At 45.4% G+C, this 15,915-nt stretch overlaps 1 protein-coding gene across 2 annotated transcripts in view; it reads left to right on the top strand.

Moving 5' to 3' along the window:
• si:ch211-140l13.3 (centromere protein J) overlaps nt 1–15,915 on the top strand; it is a 316,358-nt gene that overhangs the window by 249,941 nt on the left and 50,502 nt on the right. For both annotated transcript variants that reach the window (XM_068045779.1, XM_068045778.1), the window contains exons 14-15: nt 11,991–12,143; nt 12,931–13,035. In XM_068045779.1, the coding sequence (XP_067901880.1) occupies nt 11,991–12,143; nt 12,931–13,035 (258 nt within the window). The remainder of the gene's footprint in view (nt 1–11,990; nt 12,144–12,930; nt 13,036–15,915) is intronic.

Raw genomic sequence — 15,915 nt, 5'->3', positions numbered from 1 at the left:
CTGTGTGCCCGTCGTGGAGGGAGTGAATGCTTAAGGTGGTGGATGGGGTGTCAGACTCTTTCTTGTTGGTCGTTACTTGGCATTTATGTGCTGTCAATGTTACTTGCCACTTATCAGCCTAAGCCTGCTGTCTAGGTTTTGCAACATGCAGGCACAGTCTGCTTCATTATCGGAAGAATTGCAAATGGAACTGAAGACTGCAGTCATAGAATCATAGCATGACTGCAGCACAGAAAGTGCCATTTGGCTCACCATGTCCTTGCCTCAGCTCTCTGCAAAAACAACACAACTGATCCCACTCTACTACCTTTTCCCTGTAGCCCTGCAAATTTTTTCTCTTCAGATAATTATCCAATTCCCTTTTGAAAGCCACGATTGAGTCTTCCTCCACCACACTGTCAGGCAATACATTCAAGATCCTAACCATTCATTGCGTAAACAAATTTTTCTTCATGTCACCTCTGGTTCTTTTGTCAATCACCTTAAATCAGTACCCTCTAGTTCTTGACCGTTCTGCCAATGGCAACAGTTTCTATCTACTCTGTCCAGACCCCTCATAAGTTTGAACACATCTATCAATTCTCCTCTCAACCTTCTCTAAGAGAATTGCCTCAGATTAGCCAATCTTTCCACATAACTGAAGTTCCTCATCCCTGGAACCATCCTCTGTTGCGGGTGGTAATTGGATCATGCTTCTGGGAACCTGAAATGATAATGCTGGAAGTTAGGGTGCAGTGTGTGTGGACACTATAGGTGGATATGTGTGATGAGCCTATTTGGAGCTTGGGCGTGAAGATAGCTTTGGGTGATTAGGGATCAAGAATAATTGTGCATCTGTCAGAAAGCTGCAGTGGCCACATAACTCTAGACAAGATGTTTTCTGCTCAGCCTCTAGCCATGGTATCACCAACTTCCCCTCCTTCCCAACAAGTTATGAGTACTACCTCCTGAAAGGAAGTGATGTCATACAGACATGGTTGACTTCCCCAGTCAGGTCCTGCTACCACTTGATGTGCTTTTTTTTTCCTGAAGAGAAAGAGTGGTGATTGGGAATGAGTGTGTTTTTGTGTGTAATGCCTCACATGGTTGAAGAGCTGTGAGGTGTGTCTAAGGTGTGAGAAGTGCCTTTTGAAGGTTGCAATTGCACAATGTCAGTGTATAGTTAAATGGTGGATGAAGTGTGTTGAAGTTGTGATGGTGGTGATGGTGCTGCAGTTATTGAGCAATGTGTTTGTGAGATGGAACCTTACCTTGACCACTCGTATCAAGTCATTAAATTTCTTGTGGCACTAGAGCCACATTCTGGGGCCAGGGCTCCTGGCTGTGACTTCCAGAAGTTGCCATGATGCCTACATTTTGAGGCAGTCCCAAGTGCCAGAACTCCCGCGTGCCTTCAGGGATGGATCCTTGGAAACAAGGGCTACCCACTGAGAACATGGCTACTGACACCTATGAGAAATCCACGCACAGATGCAGAGGAGAGGTACAACTCCTGCCACAGGACAACGTGAGCGACCATCAAGCAGGCCATCAGTCTGCTGAAAATGAGATTCAGGTGACTAAGTCGGTGTGGTGGACCCCTTCAGTAAGCTCCTGCAAGGGTCTCACATATCGTAATGGTCTGCTGTGCACTGGTACTGCAGAGAGGGGAGCCGATGAACAACGAGGATGGCGAGGAGCATACTGCCTTCTCGAATGATGAGGATGCAGAAGAGGAAGATGGGCAAGCAATGCCAGAGGAAGGACCCCAGAGACAACTGGAGAGTTGCCATGAGGTCTGTGCATGGGAGGCTCACCATGACCTTATACATTCGCATTTCCTTTGATCCTTATTACCAGTTGTACCTTTAACTTACCTTTATGTACCCCTCTTGTCGCCTTCCTTCCTTCAGGAAGCTTTTGCTCATTGATCAGTCATGCAGCACTGAGCTGGCCAGTCTCCAGAATTAGCCCCTCACAGCATGAGGTTGGGTTTAAATTAAGGCCCAAAGGCCTAATGGAAGAGGAAGGAGGTCATGTTTGCTTTAAAAAAAAACATTTAATGAGCTTTACAGCAGACGCTACCCTTTGCATCTACAGCACACAATCACCCGTGATAATCCTGTGAATCTCGGTGCTCTTCTTCATTCTTTTCCATGAACACCTAGGAGGTGCTCCACCTGCAATGTCAACTGAGGTGGAGTCAGGCTTCTGACCTTGTTGCCCATTGGCTAGGGATGACCTTGGCTGTCATTCTCTGAATGCCTTAGGCCTAGAGGGCCCCAGCATGCTGAGCGCCTCCTGCACAGAAGCAGTAACTCCCTTTGTCATCAGGGATGAAGTAGGATCTGGTGACACTGGAGGAGGAGCAGCTGCCTGCACCAGGAGCACCCTGAGAAGAGCCCTCAGCTGCAGGAAGCAGTTGCTCCTCTCCCTAACAAGGAAAGCATTTGCCTCTCTGCTGACCTGAGAGTGTAGAGGACCTGGTAGTGACTCCAGATCCCCCCTCACATTGCCATTGGTGCCTTGCGCCCATGGTCAAGACGAGGGTATGTAGGTCTGCCTGAATATCATGTAGACACTGAGTGTTCTGCAGGGTGTGGCTCTCCATCAGGGCTAACAATCTCTCAATGGAGGACGCCACTTGTGCACCAATCAGAGACAGTACCGAGCTCAAGGCCTGGATGAACTCCCCATTGTCTGTGCTTGGGCATGGATAGCCTCTGGCATCTCTGCCAGATGTTGCCTGACCTCTTGCTGCAGCTTTTCCTGTGATGTTGGTGACTCCAGAGGCAGGTCATGAGCCTGCCCTCAGCATGGGCCTTGTCCCCCAGAGTCCACCGACTGTCAGAGGCCTGAACTTTCACATATTCCGTCAGCAGCTTGGACGCTCACCAGCTTGTGTGCCCAAGTCTAACCACAAGCGCAGACCCACCTGGTGGAGGGTGCAGGGGTATGAGGTGACGCTAGACCCTTTGAGGCACCCTGCTCCCCTCAGAGGTGCAGCCTCTATAACCATCTTGGAGGCTCTTTGAGTAGGAACCGCATGACCTGCAATGAGGGAACAGAAACATGTATGGGCCAAGGGCTTCCCCTCTTGACATTGCACAGACCCCTATATTAGAGATTCATGTAGGCACTGCGTATCTGATGAGTAGCATGGTTCCATAGCTGCTGATGCACCCTTGTACCTCATGATGACCTGACCCACTGTCTTGGGAAGGTGCACCAACTCTCTATCTGCAACGCTCTATCCGTCCTACAGCCCAGCCAGCTCCATGGCCTCCTCCTCCATCAAAGGTCAAGACTTGGAGAAGAGTCAGCCCATTGCTGGTCTTGGCCTGCTCTCTACAATTGTGAGCAGTCTTCTCCTGTAGACAGAGGGATGGAAGCTGTTGGTCTCTCAGCTAGAGCAATCCCAAAACATAGGCTGGTGGTAGTCCAGCTGCCACTAATGGGGGCACACAGATGCCTCCTGCATGCGGCCCCTTTCCAGGGATCCCGTGAGGGTGTGCACTATCAAACGGCCTCCTTTCAGGGGCATTTTGCATGCCTCAGTCAGTTTTCAGGCATCTCCTGACCATGTACCCACGTCTGGGTGGGTACCCCTTCTCCATCCAACACACTGTCCTGCTGTGCTAACAGCACTGTGGGTGTACCTACACGCCAAGGATCTAAACGGTTCAAGAAGGCAACTCACCACCACCTTCTCAAGGGTAATTAGGGATGGGCAATAAATGCTGGCCTAGCCAATGACATCCACATCCCATGAACGAATGAATGAAAAAACATCACAGAATAAGTGGTCTCTCTTCCAAAAGTTAGAGCTGAATAGTTTTAAAGATTGGCTAGTCTATAAAGTGAGTTTAGCCTTTTAACAGAAAGGTGTGCTTTCAAGGAATATTATTGCAGGTAGGTATCCTTTGCTTTTATAGATCCATAAGTTAAACTGAAAAGCTTAAACTAGAAGTACATTTCCATTTAAATGGCTGCTGCAGCCCTTTAAGTAGCTGTAGCAATGCCATAAATTGTGATTTCCCCATTCAGTAAGCTCATTTAGGTGGGATGCAAACTGGAAGTATCCATGGAGCATAATAATGACCTGAAACTGGAAGTTGTTACGCCATTTGCTTTGTTGAATGATAATTTTCTTTAATCCACTTACTGGAGATCTGAATTTATATTTTTAAAATGACATTTTAAAAAGACCAGCCAAAAGAATGACTTTGCTGGCAGCATAAGATGACTACCAAATTTACAATGCTATGCTACACTGCAATGCTTGTGAGGAGGGAGACGAAATATCCGCTCATGCCCCAGCAAGAACCAAGACCCAGGAAGTTTAAAGGAACTACCTGCTCTTTTTAGCAAGAGAGAAATACTGCTAACTGCTATGTTTGAATGACTGAGTGACTGTCGTGACAAGCCCCTCCCCTTCTGTGGTTTTAAGCTTGTGTCTTTCCGCAGCGAGAGAGGAGAAGCAACTGGACTCTGACATGTGCAGACCCAAGTGGGGGTCTCTCTCTCTCTCCATTCAAGCTTGACAGCTTTCAAATCCTGTCTGTTGGCTGACCACCTTTGCATACTCCGGCTACAATCAGATACCCTGTCAGAGGAAATCATCTGCATCACTGTCTCCCAGGGCCCACTGAACTAGTCATCTACCCTTTCAAACTAAAAGCCTCAGGGCCACTGAATTCAGCTAGAAGCCAGCCAAATCACCAAACTCCACAGACTGTATGCCTTTTTTATGGACTCTAAGGTGCAACTAGAACAGAGGAGACTAGAATTAGAATTTCAGGAAAGAGAGAAAGAAAGAGCTTTCCAGGAAAGGGGGGAAAAAAAGAGAATTCCGGGAAAGGGAAAAAGAAAGAGCTTTCCAGAAGGAGAAGAAGGAAAGGTAGTTAAGGCAGCTCGAACTAACTAGGGGAAGACCCAATATAACCAGTGAAGGCGCTGCTAATGAGGAAGTTACCCCTAGCTCAGAACCAAGTGCTGAGCTCTTAAAGTTCTCCCAGTTGATACCAAAGTTCAATGAGGGGAATGTGGAAGCATTTTTCATCTCTTTTGAAAATCTTGCAAAACAGCTGAAGTGGCCAGCTGAGAGCTCGACACTGTTATGGCAAAGCAAGCTAACAGGAAACGCCCATGATGTTTATTCACTGGTACTTGATGAGAGTTCATCAGACTATGAGATGACTAAAAATACTACCCTGGATGCCTATGAGCTAGTATGGAGGCGTACCATCAAAAATTCCAAACTTTCCAAAAGCAGCCTGAACAAACTTACCACGAGTTTGAAAGAGTTACGCAGCTTGTTTTTGACTGGTGAATACTGGGACTTAAGATAGAGTCTACTTATGAGAACCTCTTAGAGGTGATCCTCCTCGAGGAGTTCAAAAACTCACTTCCCCTTTCCATAAGAAACCATGTGGTGGAACAAAAGGTTCCAAGAAGCAGGCAAGCAGCAATCCTGGCTGATGATTTCACACTTATTCACAAACCCTTTCCCCAAGGGAAACAATTCCCTAGTCACCTCCAAAAACCTGAAAAGGATAGAAGGTGGGCAGGGTGATAGGAGGATGAACAGCCATGAGCGAGAAGTGAGAGTTGGAAACACAGAGGGCCCTCTCAGGCCAAAAAGAACATTTCTGAGAATAGGAGTGACACCCGGAAGGCTGTAGGTTTCCATTATAACTAGGCAGGTCACCTTTGAGCTGACTGCTGGAAGTTACCAGCAAAACCCAAAGGTTTAGTCAGGGTACACCAGACCAGTGCAGGAAAAGGGGCCCTGATGGAAAGCACAACAGACCAGCTATGGCTTTAACTGCGGCAGTAAAACCCGGTAAACCTACCGCTGAGAGTGTGGGAAAACTTAACAAAATCTCTGACAGTTATCAGGATTTTGTGTCCAGAGGAAAAGTGACCCCATACCCCTCGAGTGAGGCAAATAAGCCCATAGTCATACTTAGGGATACAGGGGCCACCTAATCCCTTCTGCTCAGAAAAGACATGACCTTTCCCCCAAAGCATGCATTGAATGCTAGAGTGCTAGTGAACGGTATCGGAGGAAAGTATATGCCCATACCTTTATACCGGGTGCACCTGGAGTATGACCTTGTTTACGGACCAGTAACCGTGGGGATTTTCCCCAATTTACCTTTTGTCGAGGCAGACCTATTCCTCAGTAATGATCTGCCGGGGCAAAGGCAGTAGTTTCCCCAGTGGTTTAGAAAGATCGAAAGAGATCAGGGAAACAGAGCAGATACAGGAAAAGGTCCCTGCCATTTTTCCTGACTGTGTGGTGACTCGGTCCATGGCCAAGCAAGCTCTGTCAAAGGAGGCTGAACTGGCACTGCAGACAGATGACCCTACTGCCCGGTTCTCTGAAACTTCTTCGGGAAGTTAGAGGATCCAAAGGATGGGTTAAACAGGTCTTCTTTGGTCGAGGCTCAGCAAGCCAACTCGGGGTTAAAAACGTTAGCATAGACTGCCCAAACTGAAGCTGAAGCAGAGGGAATTCCAGAGTGCTACTATTTAAAGGATGAGGTGCTGATGAGGAAGTGGAGACCTCCTACAGACTTGCAGATGAAGAATGGACAGTGGTTCACCAGGTACTGGTGCCGCCAAGATATCGTAGGGAAATATTGAGAATAGCCCACAGATTCCAATGGCTGGACATGTCGGTATCAGAAAAGCCCAAGCCCGCATAAGACAGCATTTTCACTGGCCACAACTCCACAAGGATGTTGTAGAGTTCTGTAAGACTTGCCACACATGCCAGGTTGTGAGGAAGCCTCAAACTGCAATAAAACCTGCACCCCTAATTCCCATACCGGCTTTTGGGGAATCGTTCAGCAGATTATTGGTAGATTGTGTGGGGCCCCTGCCGAAAACAAAAGGGGGCTACCAGTATCTTCTCACTATTATGGATGTGCCTACCTGATTTCCAGAGGCTATTCCTCTATGAACTATCTCTGCCAAGGTAGTGGTGGTGGGGATAACCCAATCCTTCACCCGATATGGGCTGCCTGCCATGATCCAGTCGATTCAGGGCACAAATTTTATGTCCAGTATTTTTCAAAAGGTCATGGGTAGTCTGGGCATAACCCAACTAAGATCCTCAGCCTACCACCCACTGTCACAAGATGCTTTGGAGCGGTACCACAGGACCTTAAAAACAATGATCAGGGCATACTTCTATGAGTACCCGTATGACTGGGACAAAGGGCTGGGATTTCTTCTGTTTGCTACCAGGGAATCACCCAGTGAGTCCACTGGCTTTAGTCCCTTTGAATTAGTTTATGGACACGAGGTGAGAGGTCCTCTAAAACTAATCAAGCGGAGGTTTTGGGGACACATGGACAAACCTTTCCTGTTAAGACTACATCTCCATGTTCTGAGAACAGCTCACGAGAGCCTGTGCGGTGGCTCAGGATCACCTAAAAACCTCCCAACCAAACTATGAAAAGGCAGGCGGTTAAACATGCCAAGGCAAGAACATTTCAACCCAGAGACCATGTGTTAGTGCTATTACCAATATAGGGAGAACCATTGAAAGCCCGGTTCAGTGGCCTGTACAGAGTAGTAAAGAGCCAGGTGAATTATATAACGGACGCCCTAAATCATAGGAAAAAGCGAAGGCTGTGCCACATCAATATGTTAAAATAGAGTCACAACCTGGAAGGGGACAAACAAGCACAGGTTTGTCAGGCAGTCAGGAAAGAGGAGGACGAAAGGGACAGTGCGAACGAGTTAGAGGGATTCCTGGAGGATTCCCAAATCAAACCCCCTACCATCCAGTCAGCTAACACTGAAATGATAGGGAAATTAGGCACTGTACTCTCTTATTTAAACACAGAGGAGACCTAACAAGGCTGCTCACAGCATTTAAAGGGAAAGAGTGATACAGCACTGAAACAAGCCCTTCAGCCCACCAAGTCTGTGCTGACTAACAACCACCCATTTTATACTACATTAATCCCATATTCCCTACCATTCTCCTACCACCTACCTACACTAGGGGCAATTTACAATGGCCAATTTACCTATCAACCTGTAAGTCTTTGGCTGTGGGAGGAAACCAGAGCACCCAGCAGAAATCCATCTGGTCACAGGGAGAACTTGCAAACACCGCACAGGCAGTACCCAGAACCAAACCCAGATCACTGGAGCTGTGAGGCTGTGATGCTAACCACTGTGCCACTGTGCCGCCCTTGTCTGTAGGGACAAACCAGAGTACGCAATCCTAACCCGACATGATGTGGATGTAAGAGAGACCCCTCTCATAAAACAAAATCCCTATCACCTACGTCCAGGAAACTGACCCAGGTTCAGGAGGAAATTCAGACTGAAGACCTAGAAATTAATTATTTAAATTTTGAAGGGAGACACAGAAAAGCTCATAAACCAAAGGAAAACCCTCCGCCCAAAAATGTTTTTTGTGGCAGATTTGGAGAGTGGTGATAGTGATGGTGACTGCAAACCAAGTATCCTAACTGAGGAAGAATTTTGAGCCAGGCTGGATAATCACAGAAAAAGACATGTACAAAAAGTACTGTATGAGTTTCACAAAGTTTTGAACAACTTTGAATCCAGGGTTGAGATCACTGTGTGATGCAGACCCCACCTGCCAAGAATGAAGCATATTAATTTTGTCATATGAACATTGATTTTAAATTGTTGCTGGAGTGAGGAAATGACTTGTTAAACAGATCAGACGTGGCTAGAAAAAACATTTACATACTAACAGACAGTCCTTGTGGAGACAAAGGACCATTCCCTGACACATTTAACCTACAATGGACTTTGATCATCATTGAAGGTGAGGAAGCTCACATTTCAGGATGACTGCTAAGATAGCTGAATACACAAACAGATGTGGTCAACCCAGCTAGTCACATGACTAACCTGGGCAACCTGAGATTTTTTGAACTGTACGAACAGCTTAAGGGAAAAAAGACTGCTCCTGAACGGAGAAGACCTCTCTTGTCTGCTCCCATCTCTTTCTCACAAGCCTCTGGACTGACTGAGGACACATGAACCTCAAGAGAGAAAAGTCTCCTACATCAAACAAGGTTTAAGAAGAATACTGGGTCCCAATGAAAAGCAAGACCTACCTACAATCAAGGACTCTACAGCGAGCTTGAAGAACAGTAACCAAAACCATCTTCAGATATTGCCTCAAACTCTTCCACTTTATTTCTTTTGCCCTTTTCTGTCTCTATATCAGCATGTGTGTATCGCATATGCATGCTAACTAACGTGGGTGAGTCGTGCATCTGTAGGCATCAGCCAAATTAGACTTTAAGTTTAATAAATTTCAACCTTTCTTTAAACCTAAGAAAACCTGTTTGGCTGGTTTCTTTGCCTTATAATTGGAAAGCAATGAACAAGGATTCACCAAGGGGGAACTAAAAACACCATGTGTTTAAAGTTAAACCCTGTTATGGTAAGACTAGGTGAAGGCTGCGATGGAACCCTAGACCCCTTCTCATCTGGTCGAAACAACTAATATAGAGAAACTGGAAAAGGAAGGTATTGTAGAAATACACGAGGAAATTCAGTGTATGCTGGAGTACAAGCTGATTGAGCCCAGTGAGAGCAGTTGGAGTTCCCCAGTTGTGCTCATGCCCAATACCCCGGATGAAAAAAAAAACTAGTGTATGGCTATGACAGTGAGACTGATGAATGTGTGTTTACAGTTCCTTTTTAATTTGTGACCTCAATGAAATGTTCCTGTTGTCACATTTCATTTCGCCTGGTGGGGAGGTGTTACCCCAATGTACTTTGTTGAATGATAGTTTTCGTTAACCCACTGAATGGAGAGCTGAACTTATATTTTTTTAAAAGACATTTTAAAAAGACCAGGCAAAAGAATGTCTTTTCTGCCAACTTCAGATGGCTTCCTAATTTGCAACACTACATCTGACACTACAATGCTTGTGAGGAGGGAGACAAAATGTCTGCTCATGCCCCAGCAAGAACCAAGTTGAAAGGAACTATCTGTTCTTTTTAGCAAGAGATAAATACTGCTAACTGCTATGTTTGAATCACTGAGTGACTGTCATGTGACAAGCCCTCCCCATCTGTGTTTTAAGCTTGTGTCTTTCTGCAACAGGGAGAGGAGAAGAGGTAATTAGACTCTGACACATGCAGACCCAAGTGGGGGTCTCTCTCTCTCTCTCCATTCCAGCTTGAAAGCTTTCAAATCCTGTCTGTTGACTGACCACCTTTGCATACTCCGGCTACAATCAGAAACCCCGCTGAAGAAAATCATCTGCATCGTTATTTCCAAGAGACCCACCAAACCAGTCATCTACCTCTTCAAACTAAAAGCGTCAGGGCCACTGAATTCAGCTAGAAGCTAGCTGAATCAACAAACTCCACAGATCGTATACCTTTTTTATGGACTCTAACTCAACCAATCTACCTTTGCCCATTCTGTAACCTATCTGTGTGTGTAAACCTCTAGTGTGCGTGTGTGAGTGAAGGTTGGTGTGTTGTTTATTATTTTTATTAGTTCAGTTTAGGTACAATAAAGTCAACCTGTTTCCTTGTTAATTCAAGAAAACCTGTCCGATTTGTACTTGTTGTGGTCATAGCAAGTAAGTATTCAAACACGGACTGAATTGGCCAGTACATCCACTTTAAGAAAGAATTAAACCTGTTATGGTTAAACAAGGAGAGGGAAAAGAGGGGAAGCCCTTCGACACCTCCTCACTTGACCGTAACAAAGTAGTGGCAGAAAAGACTGTGGGATGAATTTTACTAGCCCTCTGGGATCGGGGATCATTGTGGTGGAGCCCAGAAAATTCTCCCAGTTGAGGCCCGCCATGACCCCCGATGCCAAGAAGGCCCTGCTGCATTTTACTGCCGGCAGCGAGGCCTCGGTGTGGCCCCACCCCCACTGCCGAGTGGCAGGGCCTTCATTTCAATATGTTAATAAAGGTTAATGCATGTAAATAAACTTACCTGGTCCCGAAGGCCGTCCCACCCAATATTCAGCCGCTGGCCGTAACTCCCGCGCCTTCGGATGTCTGCATGGACATCCAAGGTGTGACACTGGTGGGGAGGGGGGAGCAGTGAAATTCTCAGGGCGGAGGGGGTGGGTGGGAGGAGCGGTGAAAACTGATTCAGTTGGCTGAGGGGATGTGGGAAGGGGTTGAAGGACGAAGAGTGCAAAGTTTGGAGTTGAAAGGTCGGGACTGGCAAAAGTATTTTTTCTGTGGGGGAGAGGGAAATAAATATATTGCTTCATCAGTGTGGGTGGGGGGTGTGGAACAAGGACCTTGATGTTCAATTTACTGTTTTTATTGAAATTTAATGTGCTGGTCTCTTTAAAATTTTACATCAGATGTCAGGGCTTGAAGTCCGTTAAAAATGGCGCCTGTGCAATGAGGCTGGACGCCGTTGCCAGGGACGGAGCAGCCACCCCCTCTACCTCATCGGGGGCAGCCCCTCCATTTAAATGAGCCCCGGCGAGCCACTCGAGCCATGCGAGTGGATTGCCGAGATCAGAGCGTGCTGCTGTGATTTGCAGTGGTTTCATAAAATTCAGCCCAGTGCTTAGCACAGGTGGATGCATTCTCCAATGCCTATTGTTCCCATCACCAAAGTGCTCCATTGGAAAGTACATCTTCTATTTTTCTAAACTTTGTAGTATAAGTTGAATAGATGACACAACTTTCTAATTCAGTATTAAAGTAATTCTGTGTCAGATTGATACCTTACCTATGTACTTTGAATTGTACTTAAAATTATGCTGATAACCAAGTCTATTTTAGACTCATTTGTGGTATTGTTTGTTTGAAGTTCACAGATAGCTTTAGCATCAATTATTTCTGTCTATTTCTTCGTGTATTATTAAAAGGAAACAGAATATTGCCAATAAAGTGGACAACTAATGATTAAACAAAAAGTAATGCCCTTTTGTATTGTCTACATTGAATAAGTATGTCTTTTTAGAGGGATTTGTCTTTGATTAATTACTTTGCACATTGTTAACACAGATACAAGAAAAGACTTTAGACAAGAGGGCAGCTGAGACAGCCTCCAGATCACAAGAAAGACCTCCTTCAGGCCGCAGGAGTCGCAGTGCAACCCCAAGTGGGAGGAAGACTCCACTGGATGGTAAACAAATAGGTTTTGACCTTGAACAGAAGGTTTGTATTTTGTATTGTCACTCATGTTGGTTTCCTTAATAAACTAATCATTTAATTCTGAATCAGTCTGCAATATTATACTAAACATTAGTCAGGTACAAACAATATGCACAAGAGGTGTCGTTTCTGGTGTAAATATGTGTGCACCAAATTGAGCCAGAATAAAATTGCCTGCAGGAGATTTTCTTTTTGCAGTTGCTTTCGATTCAGCAACTTTTGAAGCTATAAAATACATTTCTCCCCAGGCGATCTGAAGCATATTGTGCTTCATAAAGTAAAAACAGTACATTGAAGGGAGATTGTGGTCAGTCCTTTTTGCATGTACACATACTTATGTCTTTTTTGAATCTATGTGTGATATGTAAGTGCAATGAATAAAATGATGTCAGCATACTTATGTTCAAAATAGCTCATCAAAAGAAAATGCCACCATTAACTCACCTAGTTTGCATCTAATCATCTGTGTTCTGATCAATTTGTTGTGCACCGTGTTCTCACTGGTACATTTGAACTTTTAAAATATGGCTTCATTATTTACATAGTAAAAGAAAAGTCCTGCAGAAGATTTATTTACATGAAAATGATGCAGAGCGGGAGGAGTGACAAGGAATAGCAATTCAGTAATGTGTCTCTGGTAATGGTTTTCCACCAATTTAATTTCACAGACAGGATCTTCATTCATTGCTGTAACCTATCTGCACTTTCTCTGTGGGATTCTCAATCATTGTTTGGCCTTTCTGCAGAGCTCCGATGGCTGTGCTGTAAGGAACTACTTTTGATTTTGCAGGTTACAAGGCCAAGCTCTGTTTTATCAAGAAGAGAGTCTACTTATTTTAAGAATAAAGTTACATGTGACGATGTTCTAGAGGAAATCCAATACCCAGATGGCAAGGTAATTGGTCAATAAATAATTTTAAATAAAAGCAAAATACTGCGGATGCTGGAAATCTGAAATAAAAACAAGAAATGCTGGAACCACTCAACAGGTCTGGCAGCATCTGTGGAAAGAGAAGCAGAGTTAACGTTTCGGGTCAGTGACCCTTCATCGGAACTGACAAATCTTTTCTCCGCTGGTCCAGTCTCATCCCATCTACATCCGTGACTCTTCTGACGCCCTACGTCATTTTGACAATTTCCAGTTTCCTGGTCCCAACCGCCTCCTCTTCACTATGGACGTCCAATCGCTCTACACCTCCATCCCCCACCAGGATGGTTTGAGGGCTCTCCGCTTCTTTCTGGAACAGAGGCCCAACCAATCCCCATCCACCACCAGCCTTCTCCGCCTGGCTGAACTTGTTCTCACATTGAACAACTTCTCCTTCAACTCACGCACTTCCTTCATGTAAAAGGTGTTGCTATGGGTACCCGCATGGGTCCTAGTTATGCCTGTCTTTTTGTGGGATATGTCGAGCATTCTTTGTTCCAGTCCTACTCAGGCCCCCTCCCCCAACTCTTTCTCCGGTACATCGATGACTGTATTGGTGCCATTTCCTGGTCCCGCCCCGAACTGGAAAACTTTATCAACTTTGCTTCCAATTTCCACCCTTCTCTCACCTTTACATGGTCCATCTCTGACACTTCCCTTCCCTTCCTCGACTTCTCTGTCTCCATCTCTGGGGATAGGTTGTCTACTAATATCCATTATAAGCCCACCGACTCCCACAGCTACCTCGACTACACTTCTTCACACCCTGTCTCCTGTAAGGACTCCATTCCATTCTCCCAGTTTCTCCGTCTCCGACGCATCTGCTCTGATGATGCTACCTTCCATGACGGTGCTTCTGATATGACCTCCTTTTTCCTGAACCGAGGATTTCCCCCCACTGTGGTTGACAGGGCCCTCAACCGTGTCCGGCCCATTCCCCGCACCTCTACCCTCACCCCTTCCCCTCCCTCCCAGAACCGTGACAGGGTTCCCCTTGTCCTCACTTTTCACCCCACCAGCCTCCATATCCAAAGGATCATCCTCCGCCATTTCCACCACCTCCAGCGTGATGCCACTACCAGTCGCATCTTCCCCTCCCTTCCCCTGTCAGCATTCCGAAGGGATCGTTCCCTCCGCGACACCCTGATCCACTCCTCTATTAACCCCACCACCTCGTCCCCGTCCCATGGCACCTTCCTCTGCAATCACAGGAGGTGTAATACCTGCCCATTTACTTCCTCTCTCCTCACTGTCCCAGGCCCCAAACAACTCCTTTCAGGTGAAGCAGCGATTTACTTGTACTTCTTTCAATGTAGTATACTGTATTCGCTGCTCACAGTGTGGTCTCCTCTACATTGGGGAGACCAAGCGCAGACTGGGTGACCGCTTTGCGGAACATCTCCGCTCAGTCCGCAAGCAGGACCCTGAGCTTCCGGTTGCTTGCCATTTCAACACTCCCCCCTGCTCTCATGCTCACACCTCTGTCCTGGATTGCTGCAGTGTTCCAGTGAACATCAACGCAAGCTCGGGGAACAGCATCTCATCTACCGATTAGGCACACTACAGCCTGCCGGACTGAACATTGAGTTCAATAATTTCAGAGCATGACAGCCCCCCATTTTACTTTCATTTTTAGTTATTTTTTTCTTCCTTTTTTTTTACATTTTTTTACAATCTTTTTTTTGCATTTAGTTCAGTTCATCTTAGTTTGTTCAGTTTGCTTACCCACTTTTTTTTTCAGGTTTGCACTTGCTGCTGTTCAATATTCAGTGTATTAACAGCTAATCTGTACTGATGCTTTGTCTTTCAACACCCCATTAACATATTGTTTGCCTTTGCTCCGTGACCTTTTGGTCAGCTATGTGGCCTGGTCCAATCTAGACCTCCTTTGTTATCTCTTGCCCCACCCCCACCTCACTTGCTTATAACCTGTGACTTTTCTAATATTTGTCAGTTCCTTATTTGTCAGATGAAGGGTCACTGACCCGAAACGTTAACTCTGCTTCTCTTTCCACAGATGCTGCCAGACCTGCTAAGTGGTTCCAGCATTTCTTGTTTTTATAATAATTTTAAATACATTGTTTGTAAGAAAGAAACTTTTCAGTCTTTAGTATTTTGTGTCTTATAGAGGCAATTAATTTTCATTAAGAACTCAAACTCTTAGCTATTTTGGAATATGTAGGTTAATTTAGAATAACTTGCCGTAAAAATGGCCAGTCAGTGTTGTGGTAGAGCATTGCACTGCTACTTAAGAGGAGATGCATTTGAAACCTAGTACTGACTTTTACACTACCTGTTCTCTCTGATACATTCAATACTTCTTTGGCTAGGTTTGTAGAAAGAGCACTGCGTAGCTTTGGGGAGAGGGGAGAAGAAAATGGCAGTACTTAGGAATAGGAGTAGGCCATTCAGCTCCTTGAGCCTGTTCCACCATTCAATGAGATCATGACTGATCTGTATCATGACTCCTTTTATATCCCTTGGCTCTATCTCCTTTAATACCCTTGGCTAGTAAAAAGCTCTGGATCTTAAATTTAAACTTCTTAATTTAGCTAACATCTACTGCTTTTTGTGGGAAAGAAGTGTTTAGCTAGCATCGACCAAGCTTTGCGTGAAGAAGTGTTTCCTAACTTCTCTCCTGGATGATCTGGCTCTGATGTTAACGTATGTTCCTTTGTCCTAAACTCTGGCACCAGCAGAAAACATTTCTCTCTGTCTCCCCTATCAATTCCTTTCAAATTCTTAAAAGCCTGAATCTAATCACCCCTGAACCTTCTATATTCCAGGTAATACAAGCTTCGTTTATGTAATCTGTCCTCATAACGTAACCCTGGGAGCCCTTGTAAC

This window comes from Heterodontus francisci, chromosome 13 (assembly GCF_036365525.1).
Source record: "Heterodontus francisci isolate sHetFra1 chromosome 13, sHetFra1.hap1, whole genome shotgun sequence".
NCBI lineage: Eukaryota > Metazoa > Chordata > Chondrichthyes > Heterodontiformes > Heterodontidae > Heterodontus > Heterodontus francisci.
Note: the sequence above shows the minus strand (reverse complement) of the source record. Positions and strands in the feature narration are given on the sequence as shown.